Source organism: Acanthopagrus latus, chromosome 14 (genome assembly GCF_904848185.1).
Source record: "Acanthopagrus latus isolate v.2019 chromosome 14, fAcaLat1.1, whole genome shotgun sequence".
Classification (NCBI taxonomy): domain Eukaryota; kingdom Metazoa; phylum Chordata; class Actinopteri; order Spariformes; family Sparidae; genus Acanthopagrus; species Acanthopagrus latus.
Genome location: NC_051052.1, coordinates 11,066,248 through 11,087,702, shown reverse-complemented (window position 1 = coordinate 11,087,702; position 21,455 = coordinate 11,066,248). Strand labels below are relative to the sequence as shown.

At 43.5% G+C, this 21,455-nt stretch overlaps 2 protein-coding genes across 5 annotated transcripts in view; both read right to left on the bottom strand.

Moving 5' to 3' along the window:
* atxn7l1 (ataxin 7-like 1) overlaps positions 1 to 7,571 on the bottom strand; it is a 32,107-nt gene extending 24,536 nt beyond the window's left edge. Inside the window, exons 1-2 of one of the 3 annotated variants that reach the window (XM_037121638.1) lie at positions 7,018 to 7,571; positions 6,396 to 6,470 (exon numbers count right to left, since the gene is read on the bottom strand). In XM_037121638.1, the coding sequence (XP_036977533.1) occupies positions 6,396 to 6,470; positions 7,018 to 7,114 (172 nt within the window). In that variant the 5' untranslated portion in view covers positions 7,115 to 7,571. Of the gene's footprint in view, positions 1 to 6,395; positions 6,471 to 6,702 lie in introns of all 3 variants that reach the window. The other 2 variants (XM_037121637.1, XM_037121636.1) reach the window with 2 other exon arrangements.
* Positions 7,572 to 9,633: 2,062 nt separating this feature from the next.
* On the bottom strand, positions 9,634 to 20,029 carry sypl1 (synaptophysin-like 1). 2 transcript variants are annotated; one of them, XM_037122425.1, is made up of 5 exons: positions 19,133 to 20,029; positions 13,413 to 13,531; positions 13,050 to 13,254; positions 12,782 to 12,973; positions 9,634 to 11,798 (listed from the first exon to the last, which is right to left on the bottom strand). In XM_037122425.1, exons 1-5 carry the CDS (start codon positions 19,202 to 19,204, stop codon positions 11,667 to 11,669), a joined length of 720 nt encoding a protein of 239 aa, XP_036978320.1. In that variant the 5' UTR covers positions 19,205 to 20,029; the 3' UTR covers positions 9,634 to 11,666. The 2 variants fall into 2 exon arrangements, with proteins under 2 accessions (XP_036978320.1, XP_036978321.1); XM_037122426.1 differs by lacking the exon at positions 19,133 to 20,029 and adding an exon at positions 16,368 to 16,827.
* Positions 20,030 to 21,455: the final 1,426 nt, after the last annotated feature.

Below are 21,455 nucleotides of genomic sequence, written 5' to 3'. Positions count from 1 at the left end.
GCTACAACAATTCCTTGATTAACTGTCAGCTATTAAATGAATCATCAACTTCTTTGATGATAAATCAATCAAATACATAATAATTTGATAATGAATCAGTGTGAATACATTTTTATAGAGGCTGACTGATATCAGTAAAATGATATTATCAGCTGATATTGAACTATCACTCATATATCCATATCGGTGTATGTGTTGTTAATTTAATTAGTTATTTTATCAATTAATTGATAAAATAACTGACAGATATATTGACAATGAAAATAATCCTTAGTTGCACCTGTAGACTGTATGAAGCAAAAGAGGAGAATTATTTTACACAAAGTAAAATATTCTGTGCATTTACATACACTTAGAGCTTGTAAAACTCTCTTAACAAATTTTCTGCGGTAGAAGCATGGTGCTTAACATTATCATTTAGCTCTGGAGCTGCTTCAGGCTCTAAAACTGCACATTTTTCAAATAATGGAGCATCACAACAAACAACTCCCTACAGTTACACGGGTGATAATCCGCGTTCTCATCTAAGATATTGTGTTCTAGCTGCTAGCATACAGCAACACAGTGCCTGGACTTACAACACACACCCCACCCACTCCACATAAACTGAAGATTAATAGAAATACTGAGAAAAACAAATACATCAAATGGAAAATAGCTATTATCTCTTCTGGCTAAGCTTGGAGAGCCTAATCTTCCTGTACCCAAACAGGCCCTGCTGACAGAAATCACAGCACATATTAGCACGGGGCTTAAGCCAGACCCGCTAAAGGGAGGTGGGACGCGTGTGTGTGTGTGTATGGATGCGCTTGTTTGTGAAAGCTTGAGAACATGTGTGGGTTTTCTGACGGTGCATGGGTGCGAGTCGCCATGACCTTGCATTGCTGGCGAGGTTTGATGTCAAAGAGACCGGGAACCCATCAGTGGGTGTGTTTGTGTGCGGGGGAAAAAGATCTTCTGGGTCACTCAAGGTCAAATCCGTATTATACATGTATGTATACAACATGAGCTTGCGCTTATGGGTCAGATAGCTTCATCATGCATACATGAAATGTTCAAGGACACAAACAGACACACTGATGCCGTCATAATCACTGGTAGGATTATTTTTTCTCATGTTAATTAAAGGTTGCTGTTAAATAAATACTGCAGGGTAATGACACTGAATCAAACCAAGGGCCAGACAGAGATGCCAAGGCAGTAAGATAAACTGATATTAGCAGATCTAAAGTTGGATGCCAAGCAGCTGCACTGACACGGCTAGTGCTAAGATGCTTTGCTCAAGTTCACCTTGTCAAGACAGAAAAGCAGATTATTACTCACCTATTTTCCACGGCCCTTAATTTCTAAGCACGCTTCTTGATTCATGCCACAATCCAAAGTCTCCAATTCCTTTGTTTGCTAAACAAAAACTGCTTTCTCACACTGGCAAATAAATGTTTCGCTGTTTAGTTTTAGCTTAAAGCAGCTTGATCTGAGCCATAACACAAGCACTAAGGGAAAGGCTTGGCTTTGGCATGTGAAAGACAACCTTTGGATATTGTCATTGTAATCAACAGGTTATTGAGTGGCGAGGATTACTAGCTTTCTAATGTGAGTGACTGCATACACCGCTGCAGGTGAGCTCTACCTGCCAGGTGGCGTCTGTTCAAAAACCACATCAGCGTTGCTGTAGTTTGTGTCCTTGCTGTGATCATTTTCAGGGGGAAATGAGCACATTTTGTTGTTGATAAACTGACAGCAAAGCCAAGGGAAAAAAAATAAAAATGGTGGGAAAAATGTGTTTTCTGGCAAATTCCAAGGTTTGCAGAAACAGAAAAAGGACTTCAGTGGGAGTACTGTTAAGAAGAAAAAAAAAAAAAAAGGGAGCAAGAATGCAATTTCCTCTGCATCTGCCAAGTCAAATGCAAACTAAGTGCGTCGCCTATTTCTGCAGCTTGATTTGTGTGTGCCTCTCAAGCCAAGTGCCACAGGCTGCCAAATGACTGACAGGCCAGAAAATGAACTACAAAAACATCAGTCACTGGTGAACAAGCACGTTTTAGAGCTACTAAAACAGTGTGCCACTGGACAGTGATTATATTTTGAGCAAGTACATCAACTTCCCATCAGTGACTTGGGGTTTGGAAGGCGGCAGTAATGACCTTTCTGGTAAACAAAAGGCTTGCGATGCGGTCACTATCAACATGGGAATAAAAAGGAGAACAAGAAGTTACTCTGCACTACTCTAGAAAAAAGAGGTTTGGCCGATTAATACCAAAGAAGTAATGCAATAGTTACAAAGAACTAGAGAGGAGGGCACAGGCCACATCTTCAACCGACAGTTTTTGAACTAGTGCACCAGATAATTATTGGTCCTGCAACGAAATGTCTGACAGAGTAAACAAGCTTCCCACCAGTTGGCTGCTGCTAATGTTGCAAACTCAACGAGTCTGTATTTTTTTTAACAGAACTGTCCCAGATACACATTTGGGTGGGCTGTGGGGTGGGGGGGGGTAACACTGCTGAACCAGACAGCATGAGGAAAGTGATGCGTTTTGTTTTTTTTTAAATATTAAAGCATGTAAACCAATTCTAGCAGTAGTGAAGAACCTGTTTCAGTCATTTTTTTTAAAGCTAAATGTCAAACATTCACTTGCTCCAGCTTCTTAAAAAGCCATTTCTGGAAATATATGAAGAGTGTTTGAGTTTTAGAAAAAGGGGAAATTGAACATTTCATATACTGAAGAACAAATGTAAATAAATCGCCTTATTCATCAGTAACAAGTCTATTCACTCTCCTTTTCTCTCCTCCGAGGTTGTTACTGTATAAAGTTTCAATTGGTTTACAAGGTCAGAATCATCAGATCTGTGCGGTTTCAAAGCCTGGCTGAAAATGAACTCCTGCCAGGGAAACTATTACATGAAGCCCCTTATGAAACAAATTGTAAAAACTTTCTCACTAACAGATCAAAAAGGGTTATGCTTACCTATATTTACATCTATAGACTAAATACATTTATTAACGTTATGCGCACTTGATTTTTCAAGCTCATTTCACTATACTGATGACTCAGAGGAATTGGAATTTTTGGTGAAAAACATGTGGACGGTTTGAATGCATTTTTAACTAAGACAATCCCTCAAAGGCAATGTGACACTTAATCTTATCTTGAATCTACCTCACTTTACAGCATTTGCACAAGAAGCATGAGAGAATGTGTGCATCATTTTCTTTAAACTGCACTCAATAGCTGACAGGGTTATATGACTAATCTCAAGCTGGAATCATTTAAATGCAGACAATCGCTCCCCTTTTTTACTAAATGACTAATTTGAAGTTGCTGCGAGATACCAGAGACCAGTTTTCTTTTTTTAAATCCTCAGAGGTTTCAAACAACAGAGGAAATGGCTCATGTCCTGCCAAAGCATACAGTGTGCTACGTTCCCTTGTGTCTGATGCACACTGCAGTTCAGTGCACTTACACTCCAAACACATTTGGCACGGGCCAACTTTCAAAGCATGCTTGCAGGGATCTCTTTATCATCCTAGCGACGAACCATACCTCACGGTTAATAACATGATGTCACTGATGATTCCCATCCCTATCAGACACCTTGGTAGACATACAAATAGCAGCATTACAGCACTGCCTATTTCTAGTGAGATGATGACAGTGGCTGCCAGTCTAGCCCGACAAAGTTGCCGTTGGTTGTCATCATCTCCGCTGTGGGAGAGCACGAATAGATTCCAATCGTGTCCGGCGGCACACACTAATTACTGCCTCACCGTCTACAAATATGTGTGTGCACCGGAGTGTCGAGTGAATCGCACTACTTTCTGCTGGATACAAATTTGCAAATAACGCGGTCGAGACGTGTTTGTGGGTGTCCGGGTGTGTGTGTGTGTGTGTATGTGTGTGTGCATGTCACTCTCAGCAGGCCTTAAGTGTCATGTTGCCAACGGATCAGCAATTCTGGAAACACCGCTCCAGTTTGGCTCTGAGAGAGGAAGACGAGGCATGTGAGTGTGTGGGTGGCTGTGTGTGTGTGTGTGTGTGTGTGTGTGTGTGTGTGTGTGTGTGTGTGTGGGGGGGGGGGGGGGGGGGGTGGTATTTGACCAGTCAGTGTGAGAAGAGAGTTTCCCCGGCTGCTCGTGTGTGCGTCAGGGAGTTTGTACGAGGGCTGGGATGACTCAAGTGTGTGTTAGTGCACAGCGCGTGCTCCTGCGGGTATTAATACGTGGTGGTGAGGTGTGGAGGAACTCCTCTTGCTCTGTCCTGAGGGGGGTGGGCGGTATCCACGCACTGCACAGCACCCTCTACGTCGAAATGATATATGATAGCACGACTATTTCCAACAGCACGACTGTGGTTAAACAGGTATTCCACTTAACTATAGCAATGATAAAGACACCTCTGACAGTTTCGCCTGGCCTGGTGTCGAAAGACCCAAAACATCCACACCACTCATTATGTTCTATGTAACAGCTACTGAATAATATTTCACGCAATTAGAGAGGAGGTGATATGAAATTATAATCGAGGGTCTGGATCAAAAACTGTCAGGATAAGTTGATCGAGGGGAATTTCATTATCGGGATAACTGTGAATATCCTATCTGAAACATTTATATTGTCAGCTATCTATCGGTATCTGTGAAACTACAGCTGATAAGTAAGGCAGATAATATGAAGCTAAATTGCTTCATTGACTGAACAAGAGTGGGAGCTACACACTCTAAAGTTGGCAACACTACAATACATGTTCCACAAGGGTGTAGAGAGGAAGGAAAAAGTCCAAGACACAAAAAGATCTCATTACAGCTGCGGAATATTGAATCTTTCATCTTTGCTCACTCCATCTCAAGCTGTTTTTACCCTCGGGTGTACAAATTGTGAAATTATTTGTCATGTTAACAGTATCGGCCATGAGAAGCAGGTAATTATTAATAATTCAATTTCATGCATCCCGAGTTTGATGCATATTTTGATGATCATCAGGATAACATTGTTTTCGCTGGGACAATCATTGCATGAACATTTCATGTTGTCCCATGCCTGAATGCAGTTCTCATTAACTGTCATTTTATATACTGTTTTTTTTCTCTCTAATGACACAGATAGAGCTGAAATGATTAGCCGATTAATTAATTAGCCAATTAACAGAAAAAATTAACTGGCGGCTATTTTTGACAATCAATCCTTTAACAAGCAAAAATGCTAAATATTCCCTCTTCTCAGATGTGAGTGTCTGATGCTTCTTGGCATCTATGATAGTTAACAGAAGTTGACAGTTGGTCAGCACACAAGTGATCTCTGGGCTGCAGGGTGTGACTATTTCGGTTGCACAGACACCCAACGATCTGTCAAGTACAGCCAAATACTTTCATTGGTCGCACCAGTGCGCCTGACATTCAGCCGTTTATTTGTTTGTACACATTTTTACATCATTTTTATAAATGTTTCATATATTTCTTGTTGGTTGTGCTTGAGTTAAATAAAGACAACATGTATTTGCACCTCTCTATTCACAATCATTCACATGATGTCTAAAGGATGGGCGATTATTTGCACTATATCATGTAAATATGTATCTACGTCTATTCTATTTCTTCCCTTTTTAAATCATATTGTTTATTTTTGCTATTTTTTTTGTTCTGTAATATTCTGTCGCTGCTGGGACAAACACATTTCCCAGTCCGCTCGGAAAGGTTTTCTGATTCTGATACATTTTAGCTGCCGATAAAATAAACTTATTTTGCTCTGATTAAACACCCTCTTACTAAACGCCCCGCCTACGACAATATCTGATTGGCAACACGTCACAATTCATAGCCTGAAAACCCTGAATAATCTGAATCTGCCTAATAACTAGTAACTAAACGTATGCAATAAATGTAGTGGAGAGGAAAAAAAGGAAATACTTAAGTTAAAGTACCTCAAATTGTACTTATGAAGAGCACTGTTCTTAGGTTTATTTCATCACTGGTTGTATGAAATTCTGACCCAAAGATTGTCTTTTTTTTTTTTTTTTTTACTGCAAATGTATATCAGTATCGACCAAAAGCAATATTGGTCAACCCCTATTCTGGAGCCCTGAATCTGAAATCCTTGCCTTGGGTTATGGGAAACATTTCATAAGCAATATATGACCCAATCAATGGAGAAAGTAATTACAGCAATACATTCATCTCATATGGTGTAATATAGGTTTGCAATAGCAGGTGATGTTTGTTTTCCCTTCAAAGCTCATCTCCCAACTTCAGCATGTCTTTAAAAAGTATGTATGGAACATTTTCTGAGAGAAAAGGTTTAACAAAAAAAAAGCAGTGCACAGCCAGCAGAACAGAACCACAACAAACCATCAGAGTGGACGTGACACCTTCAAGTGTCTCTCTGCGTGTAACTCACTTACCTTCTTTACTGAGCTTCACGGCTCCACCGAGGCGGTAAAGCTCCCTGTCGCTGTTATCCGAGGACGAGTCTGCGTCTGGTGGTAAACAACAACAACAAAACAACAACAAATAACGACGAGGAAGCCACTGAACAAAACCACGCAGCAAGCGTTCACAAACAAAACTTCAGCCGGGGGTGGGGTGGGTGGTGGTGGTGGTGGGGGTTTGCCATGCTGGTCCGACAGGGCTGGCTGTCGGGGCTTGCTGTTAGCATTAGCTTGCTAGCGCCCTGAGCTGAGTGAAGCTGTCAGAGCTAACAAAACTTACAGCTGGACAGTTGGGAGGATATGTGTCGTTACCGCGCACGCCACCAGGCACAAACTCCGCACGGCGGCTGTTAGCTCCGCTCGCGTGCCTGTGCACACGACCGTCCCCGAAAGCAGCCGCGAATATCGCGACACAAGTCATATTTTTTGACAGTTACTTCGCTGCGCTCTGACAGCAGACCCTGCATGGTGGTGGTGGTAGAGGAGGAGGGGAGGGGGGGGGACTGCTCACTCAACTCAATCACAGACAGTTGGACCACGCACTTCCCGACAGTTTGCCCGCAAAAACAACAACGCTACCGACGTGCGAACTTACTGTCAACAAAACGTAATTTAGCCGCACTGACGAAGGAGGACCAGGGCTCGCAGAGGAACGTATCCACACTTGGCGTTTGGCGATCCAGTGTCGCCATTGCTCTTCCTTCTTGTTGCTTTGCTGAGAGCCGTTTTTCTTTTTTTTTCTTCCTCTCTCTCTCTCTCTCTCTCTCTCTCTCTCTCTCCTTCGCACGCAGCAGGCTAAAAACGAAAGGACGAGATACGGTGACGTCACCGTCGGCGAGCTTCGGCCGGGCTCGGCTGGCGTTCGGGGAGGCGCCGCGAGGCCGTGAGACAGACAGGGAGCTATTGACGGGTTCAAAAGTTCAGTATGCGGGCACAGTTTAACAGCCTGCTGACATCTTTCAGGTCTTTAACAGTAAAACTGAAGGCTTACTGCATTAGGATAGGAAACATGAGAGAGTGTTGAGTAACATCTTAATCTTAAAAGAAAGATAAAAACAATCAGGGTCGGTCATTTACTGGCCCATCAACCACAGAGACAAAGGGATTAATGATTAGTAGGCAGCTAATATATATTTTGGGGAATATAGAAGATGATAAGAAATGGAGGGATTTCAGTGTAACAACTCTGTGCCAGACATTTGAAATAATGATAATAAAAAATATATCTGTCCTCAAATTTAATTTCCACCTTGTGTTTTTCACATCTCTGAGTCATGCTTATTCAAGGTTGACCTGCAAAAAACGAATGATGTATATAACTTGATTGTGCATCGCGGGGTTGATGTTATACAAGTGGTGATTCCACAAAAAGTCCAGGCGAACCAAAAATAGGGTGGAAAGGAAAGACAGCTTAGGGCTCGGAGGGTTTTAATTGGTCTGGCTATAGTATGAAAGGACAAGTTCACCCAAAAATGAAAATTCAGTCATTATCTACATCTCTAGAGCTACACTGCATTTTTTTTCTAAACAACTGAAGAAGATAGGGACTTCATCCACATCTCTTTGAAAAGTCAACAAGCCACGCTCGGCACGCAGCATTAATAGAGTTTTTTTCTAATCAATTTGGGATCTCGACTCTCCCGGAGTCTTGGATTGCACCACACGCCCTGCATCAATTTATCTCCTGTTGTTTTTTTTTTTAACATTTTAAAACAAGTCTCCATCTACTTCAGTTGCTTTCAGAGAATGCTCTTAACGCTGTCTTGCTGTGAAATGTGTTTGTGGACTACAGAACTTCACCCGACTTTCTATCGGCATGTGGATGAGTAGATAATGACTGAATTGTCATTTGGGGATGAACTTGTCCTTTAATGTCAGCGGGCAAAATGACTTAATTACAAAGAAATCTATGCTGTCTGCACTCTAATGCAAACTGGCGGCTATTGGGGACTGTAAATATCAAAATAAGTGCATAATATTAGACGTGGTAGGAATTAGGCCCTTGTTGTGAGCTAAAAATGTACTAAAATTAGATTATAATCTCCTCTCTGCTTCATTTAAACACATTACAGTACTATGAGGGCTTTCTGGGAAGTGTGCATATTAGTAACTATATTAGTCAGAACTATAAATGACATGTAAACACCTTTACTATCTAAAATTATGGTGTTGGCAGCTCGGGTTGTCTTGGAAGGTTAAAGCTTCAGCATTACACCTACATGACCGTAACAAAGTGGGGACTAAAGCGCCGACCGAGAGTCTTTCAGAGAGGCGTAAAAACAATTCATACACAGTCCAGAGGAAGGTTCACCCACATCAGTCATTTAATAGAATTTAATAGAGGACATAATGGCTGAAATATCTCTCTGAAACTGTCCCAGGATGTTGAACTTCCTGGAGAGGCTCAGTAGGTCACGCTCACGGCACTTCATTGACCTCTTGTGGCTGAAAACTGAAGCTGCACTTTTGACTGCCAAGTCAGGTTTGTCTCCTTTTCAAGTTAATGTCAAATAGATCACAATGTAAATTAAAAAAAAAAAAAAAATCCTCATAACTCGTGTCTGATGAGGGGTTTAATCGGATAGCGCACACTCTCTCGCACACATGCAGATAAATACCCTGCTCTGTGTGCAAAAACCTGAGCAGTGTCTAAGAATCCAGTGGCTGCATGCCTGTGATCACATGACGCAGCATTAAGAGGTTTCAGCTGAATCAGAGAGTGAGGAGACCGGAGGAGAGTGGAAATACAGTGTAAAATGGCAGCCTTACGTGAGGGCACGGAAGTGACTTTGATTGTTTTACACTGATGTGTCTCGTATATGTCATTAAATCATCACCCATACACACCAACACACTCCTCTGTTCGTGTTTTGCTCTCTCTCTCTCTCACTCAGACACAAAGCATGACTCAACCACAATGTTGTGTTTGTTTTCCCCACACAGCGGCCGGCATTGAGGTCACAGGACGAATCAGGAGGTCACAGGACAAACCAGGAAATACCAAGCGCTGTTTTTCCCCGTCTCTTCGAGGGTCACAAGAGCGGTTCTGGGTCACGGATGCTTTGACATCTTCGAATGTTTTCACGGCCATTATTCAACCCTCATGATCCATTCGACTCAGCCGAGCTGCCGAACCCAGACAAAGTTACGATTCTGTCTTTAAAAAAAAAAAAAAGACGATAGCTGATGGAGGAGAAGATCACTGGAAACATTATTGAAAAAAAACTTTTTTTATTGAAATACAAAAACCAAAAGGTACACTGAACATGTGCAGGTCACAGAGTGAACGTATGCCTCTGTTGAATAAGACATCTTGGCAGGTTAAATGCATAGGAATCACTGACAAAGCTTCAGCTACTTGGATGATGATTACACGAGTGCAGCGGCATAACCAGTATACCACACACATTTGTTGTTTCAGACTGTTCAATGTTTTACATCATCCTACTTACATTTTCTTAAACAAAAAACAATAGACATAGCAGAAAAAAAGAAAATCTTTAAAATACATATGCTGAAAATGAAAATCAAATCAAGAAAAAAAAAAACACAGTTCCAGCTCACTGTTTGGTGCCTCGTGAAGGATTTGAAAAAAACTACACAATCAAAAAACAAGATAACTGGTTCAAACAACAATAAAATAACTGATCACATGGACATGTGAAATATGCTGATCTGGAGGGGGGAAAAAAGGTGTTTTGGCAGAGCTGTTTCTATTTTACAGCGAGGCAAAAAGAATGAATGAAAATTTAAATGACAAAGTTAAGAGGAAGTCCATACGGAAGAGAAAAATTAAGTTCTGACACAACTTTGACTTTTTTCCTCAGAAATCTGATTCTAATCTAAATTTTTAAAAAAAAATCAGAAGTTCTGAGTCAGAAATGTTTTTCCTACATTGGCCCTAACCCTCTTCTGCAGAACTCAGCATTACATTCACATCAATAACCTTTTTAAACGACACAATCATCGAAGGATTTTCGACTTGTACCTTAACAGAGATTAAACGAATCGAGGACGAACGGAACAACTTCAAACTGTGGCCGCCCTCGCACGACGAGATTGTCTGCACAACCAGCTCTCAGTCAAGTATTCTATTAAGGATTCGCACTCGCACAGTGCACACTGAGGACCACATGTGTGCACTTGATGAAATAATCATACACTGAAAGTACGAGCCTGATATTTGGCTGTCTTGTTTTGCGACTCACTGAGGAATGCTGGGTCAAGACTTCGTTATGGGATCACTGCACTGGTGTACAAGATATCTCCACACCCGTCCTGTTCATCAATAATCCCAGTTTGGTTCTGCCCTGACACTGCAGTGCCCGCTGGCCGCCACTAGAGGGCATGAGGGCCAACTGTGAGAGAGCCAGTGAATGGGAGAATGAATGAATATGTGAGTGAGTCATATAAACGGCTCTATTTCCAACACCAATATCACATTTTATGCAATGTAGTATAAGTCGGTAAATCACACTGAATGTAATTTGGCGACATTGTATAAAGAGCACCGCGCCTCATGGTGCACTTGCAGATCACATTATCCTTACTGCCGTGGATGTTAAGAAACATTCAATCTCGCGGGTTGGTTTTATATCACAGAAAAAGAGATCGCTTCAAAGTACCTTACATTCATCGGTATATAATTAAGCGCAGTAAATTCAGCCAATAGGGAATCATCTCCTCGCGGCCTTATCGCTGCTATAAAAACTCAGGTTTTAAAAAGCATATTTGGTCGTCGCGTGTGCACGTATCTGCTTACTAAAGAAAGTGAAGGCACGTTTGAAAAAGGGATTTGATGTACCACTTGCATTGGTGCTGCTTTAGTATACAAAACAGGTAAAAAAACCAAACAAACAAACATCTCCAGAGGGAACATTCTCCTCCCTCAGCATCCTCCTGCTGCAGGATTTGCACGGGGCCCTTTCGGGAAACTTTGCATTGCTTTTTTTCGCGCCGTTATCAATTCAAGTGCGCCGGGGAACGCGCGAGGAAAGTTTGTGTACGTGCTACCCCGTCCAGAACCGAAACATGTCCAAATCCAACAGTTTATCCTTCATTTTGTTTGTTTTCATCATATTCACAGAGAATTATTTTGTGTGTATGTATTAAATGGTCTTGGTCGTACGGTGAGTGTGCGTGCATGTGTTTTTCGTACGTGGTGCCTTCATGTGGATATCTGGGTTGTTTTTTTTTTTGTTGTTTTACTATTTTTTTTTTTTTTTTTTTGTATCTTCCTGGATGTTAGATGGGCGCGGGGACCTGCTGCCTTCCGGGTCCGGTCTGAGAGGAGAACTTCTGGGAGTGCCAGCGCGTCTCCTTGTACACAAACCAGGCGTTCCCAGCCCACACGAACATGTTGAGGTAGCCAAACACCTAGAGACGAGACAAAAAGTGAACACTTGTTATGAAGGAGGGCTGGCTTGTAAAAGGAAAGTATAAGGACTTAAAGGGGCAGTTCACCAAAAAATAGATATGTCCCCTCTCCCCTGTGATGCCATTTATCCATGTGGATTATTTTGCTGTGCGCTGCCTTTCCTTGAATATGATGGGAAGAGATGGTGCTCGACAGAAGGCGGACATCTCTGCAAACTCGCACCAAAACGATACAGATGGACAAAAAACGGTGCAACAGATACGAAGGAAAATATGTATTTTTGATTCGGGGGAGGGGAGGGTGGACTGTCGCTTTAAGCCGTGACCACATTTGTGCTCATTCCAATGAATTTTCTTTGGACTTGTGACACAGATAATATTAATCACATCACATTGTCTGCGGACAAAAAAATGTTGTTGCTCCGAGTCCCATGACTGCGAGTCGGGCTGTTTGATGTTTTATGCCCAAGTATTCATGCTCAGATAACTTTATTAAATAAAATAATGATTTTTCCAGGAGGCGCACGACAGAGAGATTAAAGGCGCACTCTGTAGTTTTGGGGAAGATTTTAATCAGAAGAGAAAGATCTTCATTCATGCCTAAAAAAGTAAGTAAACAAGTAAACAACCTCTCTTTGTTTTCATGAGTGAATAAACAAACTGACCTTAAAGGACAACACAATTTCATAGTGTTTTACTCTAAATTTGGCGGACCCTGCCACCTTTCTAGCTTCAAACAGTGTTCTGGGGACCACATCTTCCTCTGAGAACAGCTTGTTCATTCAATTATTGAAAAAAATCAGTATACCTAAAATTGTATTATTACCTCTTTAATACTGAGTTTGAATTCCCTCTCCAAAATGACAGAGTGCCCCTTTAAAGAGCATTTTAGAAACAGTTAAATGTATCATTTTCATCACGGAAATGAATGAGAAACTGAGATTTGGTGTGGTCAGAATCGTCTTTGCTGTATTTCCTCTCACCACAGAGATGTTGAGGGTCCGCATGTTGGCGAACTCCGTCACCTCACAGGTGATGTTGCTCCCCTTGCAGAGCGCCAGCGTGTTGCCGATGCCGTCGGTGTCCGTGGCGTCCTTCACATTCTGCAGGCCCTTCGCCCAGGCGGACGAACACACCAGCCACAGGAAGACCAGGATCGCCGTGACCACGAAGTCCTGGGAAACAAAGAGAGACATTTCAGCAAGTCCCCACAGCTATTTGAGGTCCGGCGAGATCTCTATATATACTCACAAAGATGGGCCCGAAGTCAGAGTCCTTGTAGACGTGCATGTAGCCTAAGTAGACCAACAGAGCCACCATGCAGTAGAGGAAGCAGACGATGGCGATGCCCACGAAGAACTCCGCCGAGGAGGCCGAGTCTCCCATCAGGTGCGTCGTCGTGACGGAGTGGTTACAGAGCGTGGTGTTTCCCTCCACCAGCGGCACCTGGCTTAACCTGGCCACGAGAAACATGGTTCAGATCATCGCTACTGCTGGGTTGTTGTTTTGGTTTTTTTGGGTTTTTTTTTACAATTTCTGCAAACCATGCTCTCAGACGACCCACGTGACGGTTCTTTTGAAATCGATCACGTCCACAGGCGAGTTCGTCCTCACCTAAAGGGGTAGTGGAAGTTGGCGTCGAGCGTTTCATTCCTGCCGTCGCCGCAGAAGAGGGAGACGATGTTCTTCCCCGAGTAGCTGCCGCAGCTTCCAAAAGCAAATATGGCCGTGAGCTGTTTGGACAAGATGAGAGAGAGCGGGAGATTATGGAAATGATTTAAGATGTGGGGGGGGGGACTCTGTTGAGCTCTGGGGATTCAGAGTAAAAGTAACTTTCTGGAGATGTGTTTTAAGAGGAGAGGATGACATTCAGTGTGTATGTGGAAAGCACAACTTGACACCCAGGAGAGAACGAAGCTGGCAGCCCGAGACGTAACGTCAGCGACAAAGAGCCAGAGGGACCAACAGATGGCCGGCGTGATACTCTCACAAACAGCTGAGAGCGAATCCTCACTGCTCAACTATTTTTACAAGATCGGTTTACTCTGAGTCCCCTTTTTTTTTGCCTTTCCTGTGGAATCTAAATCACATTTTCTTAAGACAAAGGAAAAATGGCAGTGACAACATCTTCACTTGCACCATTTTTCCTGTCATCCGGCAACATTAAGTGGATGAAATACCACGAAGCGTTATACCTCGTGAAATACGATACAAATGTGGCTTACACGGCTGCACTAATGCTGCTATTCAGCGCTTAAATTCTTCCTCGCGGAGGCAAGAAAGCATCTGACTCAGCGTGTAGGCCATGTGACACTAATACGCTCCTTAAAACCAACACACACTGAATTCTTTTTCTCGTCGGGGTGGCTGCCACCGAGCTTAACCCTCCACGACTGCGGCGGGAGGAAACCATAATCATGTAATTCGCTCATTCAGAACCCTCGCTGATATCAATTTGCTCATAGCCTCCACGGGTAACGGTGGGCCGGCGCGGAGCACACGCGCTGCAAACCACAACGCCGCCGCCGAGGAGGATTGAGTCCTCCTCAGATGTGCCATGTCACAGTTCATAGTGACTTCACGGCGCCGCACGTCATCGCACTCCCTGACTCAAGCTTCCAGCTGCGCCACTGTGCAGAGCTCATTCAAAGATGAGCAACAGGAGCGCAGAACAACCGTGAGACTTCACAGAGCGGCAGGCATTCTTCAACACCTTTTTTTCAGGCCACTGTCGAATTTGAGGTTTTGGCGGCAATGCGGCTGTCATCGCATGGCTTCTTTCAGACTTGCGACGACCAAAATGCGCGCTCAGGTGAGTTTCTGTTCTGGGAAACGTGTGCAAATGAGTAAGATGCTGCCTCGTTTGCATCTCCAAACATAGAACCTTAAAAGTAGAAATAATTGTCAATTGGGGAAGTTCCACTGCGATCTATTTTTACCCTACTGGGATTTTACCATCCGTACCTTTAAGGGTCGTTTCCTCAAAATTTGGAGTGTCACCTGCACACACCGAAGCCTCCAGGTCCTGTCTCTATTCTGATTGTTTGTACAGGAGGGTTTGTTCATATATCATTCATGGCTTGATTTATATGATATTTTATTCTTCTAAGGATTGCAATTTATCTATTTTTTTACGGCTGCTGAGAGTTTTCACTTTATTAATGGGTTGATAAAGAGAGATATCCAAAATTCCCTGTAAAGTTTCCTGACTGAATCTTGCAGACAGACGGAAGAACGGACGGACAAAACACCTTGCAAAGTTTAAAAACCAAAAAAAAGGTGTCTCCTGGACCACATTTTGCCTTTTGTGATTTCTTCGACCAAACCAGCTGTGATTGCGGAACTTCATGATTTTTTCTTTTATATTCATGTCGAGTGTTACGCGATGAGTGGACGAAGCGACAAAGCTCGTCTTATTTTGCCATAAGAGGCGTAAACAGTTGTATTTTTCTGGGCGGAAACGTGGGACTGTCGCCTCCTGCAGGGCGAAGTGGTGTTACAAGACAGGACAGGCCGGTGCTAGCTGGTTAGCATGCTCACGTCAGCAGCAACATCTCACTACACTACACAGTGCACCGACATCTGTGGCATAATGTCTACACATTCTGTTTTATTTTTAACATTTTATTTAATTTTTTTTAGGTTTTAAACTATATTTCTGGACATCTCACAAATAGCTCTGCTAAGATTAAGACTATCTTCGTCCCCCTTTGTGGTGCCACTCAACAGGTTGAAACGTGGCCAAGATCATCATCATCAAAGCCCAAACAAACAAAATGTAGATTACATAAATGAACTTCTGAGGTGCTTCTGTTGTAGCACACAGCTTGCAGTGGACAGGAAGTGGATTACAGCGTCTAATGATCCCTCAGTCGCACCGCACCACAGGACACACCAAGCAAAACATTTCTGAAGAAAACGCTTCTGACTGACCTCTGGGGTTTTCTGCTCCATCAGCACAACTGTTTCCTAAGTACTCACACACACACACACACACAAAAAAAAAAACGCTTACGACAGGCCACCTTCAACTTTTTAGCCTTTGGGGCGTCATACCGCAAGATACACACACACACGTACAGTACTGTACAAGCTACACGCACACACACCTCCAGATGTGTCTCCAGATGTCACTGGCTGCCACTTCCTGTTTTTCTGGCTGCGCGCTGCACTGAGCTACCTCTCTGTAACAACTGTAACAGCCAGCGTACACACACACACACACACACACACACACCGTCATCTGGATTCTTCTGTTTATGTTTGAGTAATAAATACGACTCTGCACAAACACAGTCGGACAGTTGAGTATTTCGTCACGTGTACACTATCACCACTTGGCCCCAATTAAGGCGCCAAGTGGCATCTTCTTCCAAATATGGCGGCCGCCGAAGCGTGGACACGGAGGAGCGCCTTCTTCAGACATCTGCAAACCACATGGACTGTGAAATATCTTTGGTTGGAACCGCGCTGTGAGACGGGGTGAGCCATTTGCATGCAGAACGCGGCCGCGTGTGATGGGAGTTAAGTTTTGAGATGTGAGGAAACAGAGACAAGAGAAAAGCTGACCTGGGATCTGATGAACATCCCCAAATCAGTCTGAAATATCGTCTTGTCTGCCTTCAGCTCTCACACAGAGGTCACCGAGTGCAGGTCAGTCTGAGCAGAAACCCCAAAGCCGGTGGAGCGTGTGCCAGTTCTTCCAAAGAGCCATGTTGCTTCCCTCCTTCCTTCCTTTTTGTCCAAAAAGAGAGAAATAGCTGGCATTTGTCACTCCGAACCCTCCTTCCTGTTTGCTACAGAGCGGGAGATAATATCTGGGGAAGGCATGAGCATTTAGGCCAAAGCCGGCCCGTGTGCCAAGTAAACATTTTCATCTGGATCGCTCGGAAAGGTGCACGGGGAGGTGAACGGACAAACAATGTGGTCGGACAAGAAAGCCAGCTGGACGGCCTCCAAATTCATCGACAGCAGCAGCAGCAGCGGCGATGAGCCGTCTGTCAGGACTCCATGAGGATATCATCACCTTGCTGTTTCCATTCTTTGTAAGATTTATGTGGAAAATCCACAGGCCGAACACACTTTCACCATTACTTCCTGAAAGTAAGATACACTTAATTTGACGTGCATTACATAAACAGTTATTTATCACTTCAATCCATGCGAAGTGCATATATACACATCTATAAAGAAACTCTGGAGGAAGACAGTTTATTGTTGAGTCTCATCCCCACGCTGTGAAATACTGATGCAGCCCAGAATATCACTATTGCGTTTTGTCACGTTAAATACCTCGTTTTATCAGTCCAACTGTCCAAAATCCAAAGATCATCCATTCAGACTCACATTTTTTGAGGCTTAACCAAGGGAGTGTTTGGTATTCTGGCATGAAGAACAATAGAACGTGATGAAGGACTATTTGATTGTCACAAAAGCTGCAGATTTGTCGTTTTTGTTGAGCGATGAATCGACTGATAGTGTTGGATCTATCGTGAAGCTACCCCTGGCAACAGAGAGCCGAAGTCGTTCTGGAGGACCCCGTGGGACCTTATTTCGTGGGAAAAAAAACATTCTATGACTGGGAGTGGAGAGAGACAGCTGTGCCGTGAATCACACACATGATGTTTGTCTATTTAAAAGATAATTCTCCAACTTCATCCGCGTCACCAACACCAACATGGCCGTCAACTCTGCACGGCTTGGCACTTAAAATCGGTTGAAATCACAATAAATCTGATCATATCGCCGACTGCACTCGTGTACAAGGATAGTTTGTCAGTTCTGCGAGCTGCTAACACACAGGAGCGGCTCGTTACGGGTTTTTGTGACCGCTCAACGAGACGACGTCACTAACCAGACTGCCTTTCTTAGGTTGAAGTCGTATCTTTTAAACTTCACGTCACAATTCAGGCCGGATCGAAACGACGATCTGTCCCTCGCCATTCACCACCATACACACTTTCAATTCTGAAATAAGGCCCCATGGGAGGGACGCCCACCCTCTATACGAGCCTCCCTCCCTGAGCGTGGCGTCAGGGGGGAAATGGCCGCCATGTGAATGTTGCCTATAGTTCAGATAAATGACATCACTGCAGGAAAAGACACATCAAGACATAACGATATTCAAAATCCAAGACGGCGTATGGTCTCATGTCAAGCTAATGATATGATAACGATATTCGCCCTGCTCGAAATGGAAAACACTTCCAAGATGATCTCCCAAATGTTGTTGCCTGTGAGGAAAAGCGCGTTCAGGTATCAAATAATTCATTTCAGTTGAGAATTGTTCTAGAAGGAGGAAACTAGTGTTTGCAGTGGTGCTTTATAAAGGCCTCGCTCCACACTGATAGGTGCTGTATCGACACAGAGGACCCTGCCAGCCATGAAACGAGCTAATAGGAACACAGTTCATCCTCCACATCCTCGGGAATAGCAAACAAATATGCCGGGTTTAAAGAAGGGTTACGCAAGGCCAACACGGTGAAACGCACACTCGCACACAGACCTCGTCCGGAGTCAGATGACTGGTTGTTACTGCTGCTGTATAGCTCTTTGTGTGTGTGTGTGTGTGTGTGTGTGTGTGAGTGAGAGAGAGAGTGTGTGTATCATGAGAAAATAGAACAGCTGAGAGAAAATGTAGCTGGGCTGCCATTACCCCACACTGGATCCCTGTGACCCAGTTACGTACAGTAGAGCAGAACTGATTAGGGCCGACTGGACCCTTTTTTTTTTTCCCTTCTCTTCCCCGGAAGAAAACGTGTTCTCCAGTGACACACAGACTGTGCACTCATCAAGTGTGTGTAGCCAAGAGTGTGGAGGTAAATTATTGGTGAGGGATGCATTAATCTCTAACTGCGTCCTCTGAAGGGCAGAGCAATGCAACCAGCACATGTATCCAAATAACTGGGCTGAAGGTTTCATGGTGGAAACACACTTTCAGCCTTAATTATGGGGTATCCCTGATGATCAGCACAACCGGAGTTTACTTTTGGGGAAGTTTTTTAATCAAATCACACGAATTAAACATATTAGTCATTCTTTAGAGTATACAATCTCAAAGCTGCAGACGAAATGAAGAAAACAGTTGATATACTTGGTAGGAATGAGTGGAAAAGCCAGAAGAAAAGATGAATTTAGGTATTTTTCCTTCAAAAGTAGAAATCGCCGGGAAAAATCCAAGGAGCAAGAAAAAGACCAGAGCCTCCCTGTCCTCTGGGTCTGACACACACACACACACACACACACACACACACACACACACACACACACACACACTCTCACTCTCTCTGTCTCACACACACTCTCCCACTCTCACACACATGCATCCAACTTACCCACTCCACCAGTTTGACGAAGCCCAGAGGCTCCTTCAGGGGCGACAAGTTCAGCCGAAATCCGGTCATCATGATTGTGCGTCTGCTCCAAAAAACCCTTTATCCAGTTGTTGCTAAACTGTGGATGTTGGTCCAACAGGGAGGGAAGGGGAAAAAAAGGGGGAGTTGTTTGACAGAGTGACGTGGTTTTTTTTAACTGCCGACGCTGCAAAAAAATTAATAAATCACCAAATCAAGTTTTTTTTAAAGTGAATTTAACGAGCCGACCGTGCGCAAAAGCGACTGAATCCAACAAGGCGAGGCAGATATAGGAGAGAGTTTTTATGCGCGCCGCGGGAACTTTAAGCAACAGATGAAAATGAAGATCTCGCGAAGTGAGGTGGATGTTTTTTGCAGTGTAGCTCGAAAAAAAGAAAAACCTGAGTTCCCGGCGCTCCGCTTTTGGTGATGCGCAAAATACGCAGGCGATGCAGCGGATAAAGAGCGGAATGTGCGCCAAATTACGCGTCTTACCCCTCTGAGGTTGAGGGAGCCGTCACGGCGTAGCTCCGCACTTTTGCGAGGAGGTTTTTTTTGTTTGTTTGTTTGTTTTTCAACTACCAAATGGTCGGATTCTTAAAAAAAATACAAAGACGACTTAAAACGTATCAGCTGCAGCAGAAAGCGGCTGTGTGCCGGAGGAAATCCAACGCACAGCTGGAGGTTACGCCACTAAAAGTTAGAGCCCAGAGGACCGAGGAGCATCTGGGGAGTCCTGCTGAGCTCTCATCGGATCCATCCGCTGCTGGAGGGACGCGGGCTGCCTCCTCCTCGCTGACTCCGCACTTACTGCGTGACGCCTCCCCGGTGCTGCTGACTTGAGATCATATGACTCTCAGAGCAAAAAACCACACATCTCAAAATTCTTCACCCCCCCAGAAAAAATCCCCAAGAGAGATAACTGAGATGACTTAAGTAAAAAAAAAAAAAAAAGAAGAAAAAAAAAAGAAAGGAAAAAAAAATGGGTAAAGGTGCATTTCACCAAACTTGACGTGAGATCATTCAGATGGCTGCTGGTGCTCTCTGGTGGACAGATGTGTAAAGGAGGCGCCGCTTCCACTATGTCTTCCACACAACCCTGATGACATCATCAACATCTGATGTTTATTAGAGGTGGAATGGTAATGTTTTTGGAGCCTGATTTTAAAAGGTGCAATACGAAGGAATTTTAGTTGGGAAGCATTCAGAAATCAATCAAAATGATCAACAAAATGTGGGAGAAATAATGTCCATGTATTTACTTGCAGGAAGTTCACATGCTAACCAGCTAGCACCAGCAACACCCCACCACCCCCATTGTTTAAGTGGCCCAATTCTCATGCATTGCACCTTTAAAATCACATTTAAAAAAAAAAAAAAAAAAAAAAAAAAATATGCCTACAAACAACTCTTATGGACGGGCAATACAATAACCTCAAATGTTGTGGTGAGGCAGAGCTGAGATTTACTCCTCAGAAAATAATGAGGTAAACATTGTGTGGGGGCGGGGGTGTTGCCTACATTACCCACAATGCAACCTAGCTGCTTAGTGACACCACTGGAGGCAGTTTGTCAGATTACACTCAGCTTCCTCTGGAGCCACAAAGGGCTTTACACTACTTCCCCCCCCCCCCCCCCCATCCAGGCATGCAAACACACTTTCAAGTGTAAATATTGGTGGAGTTACCCTTTAAGGAGATTGAAGGCATTGCACTGAAGCACATTTTCCGAGCATTTACAGAATGTGACCAGCTCTTATCGTGGGTCATTTCGGGTGATTTCATTCAAAAGCAAAAAAACTACTAATGGACCCCAGCCTTGTTGTTGCCATGGTTCGTGACTCATGAAGGTGCTGAAGCTCGACTATCTGTAAGTGGTGTTGCAAAATAAGGACTCTCTTTGTATCCCAGCCCATGTCCAGTCGTGCATCACCAAATAGTGTCCCCTGAAAACAGTTTCCATTGAACAACAACCACCTTCACTCTCTTAATAGGCTATCTAAAATGTTTTATGATGTTCGTTGCAGGTGGTTGAGATTCTGACTGTCGATGAGGCGTTTTCTTCTACAGATTCAGAAATGATTTAAGCTAAGGTTTTCTCGGAAAGGTGTCATTTGGTAACATTAGTGGGGAACATACCTTAAGGGTTAAATTGGTACACATCTAATGCATTCATTTTGATTAAGTGAGAGCTTAATTAAGAGCTGAACATGTGATTTGTGTCTACAGACGAGCAAACAAATCAACAAATGAAGTCTCCAATACTAAATTACTGAAGAATTCATGTTTACTTGGGGATGTTCACA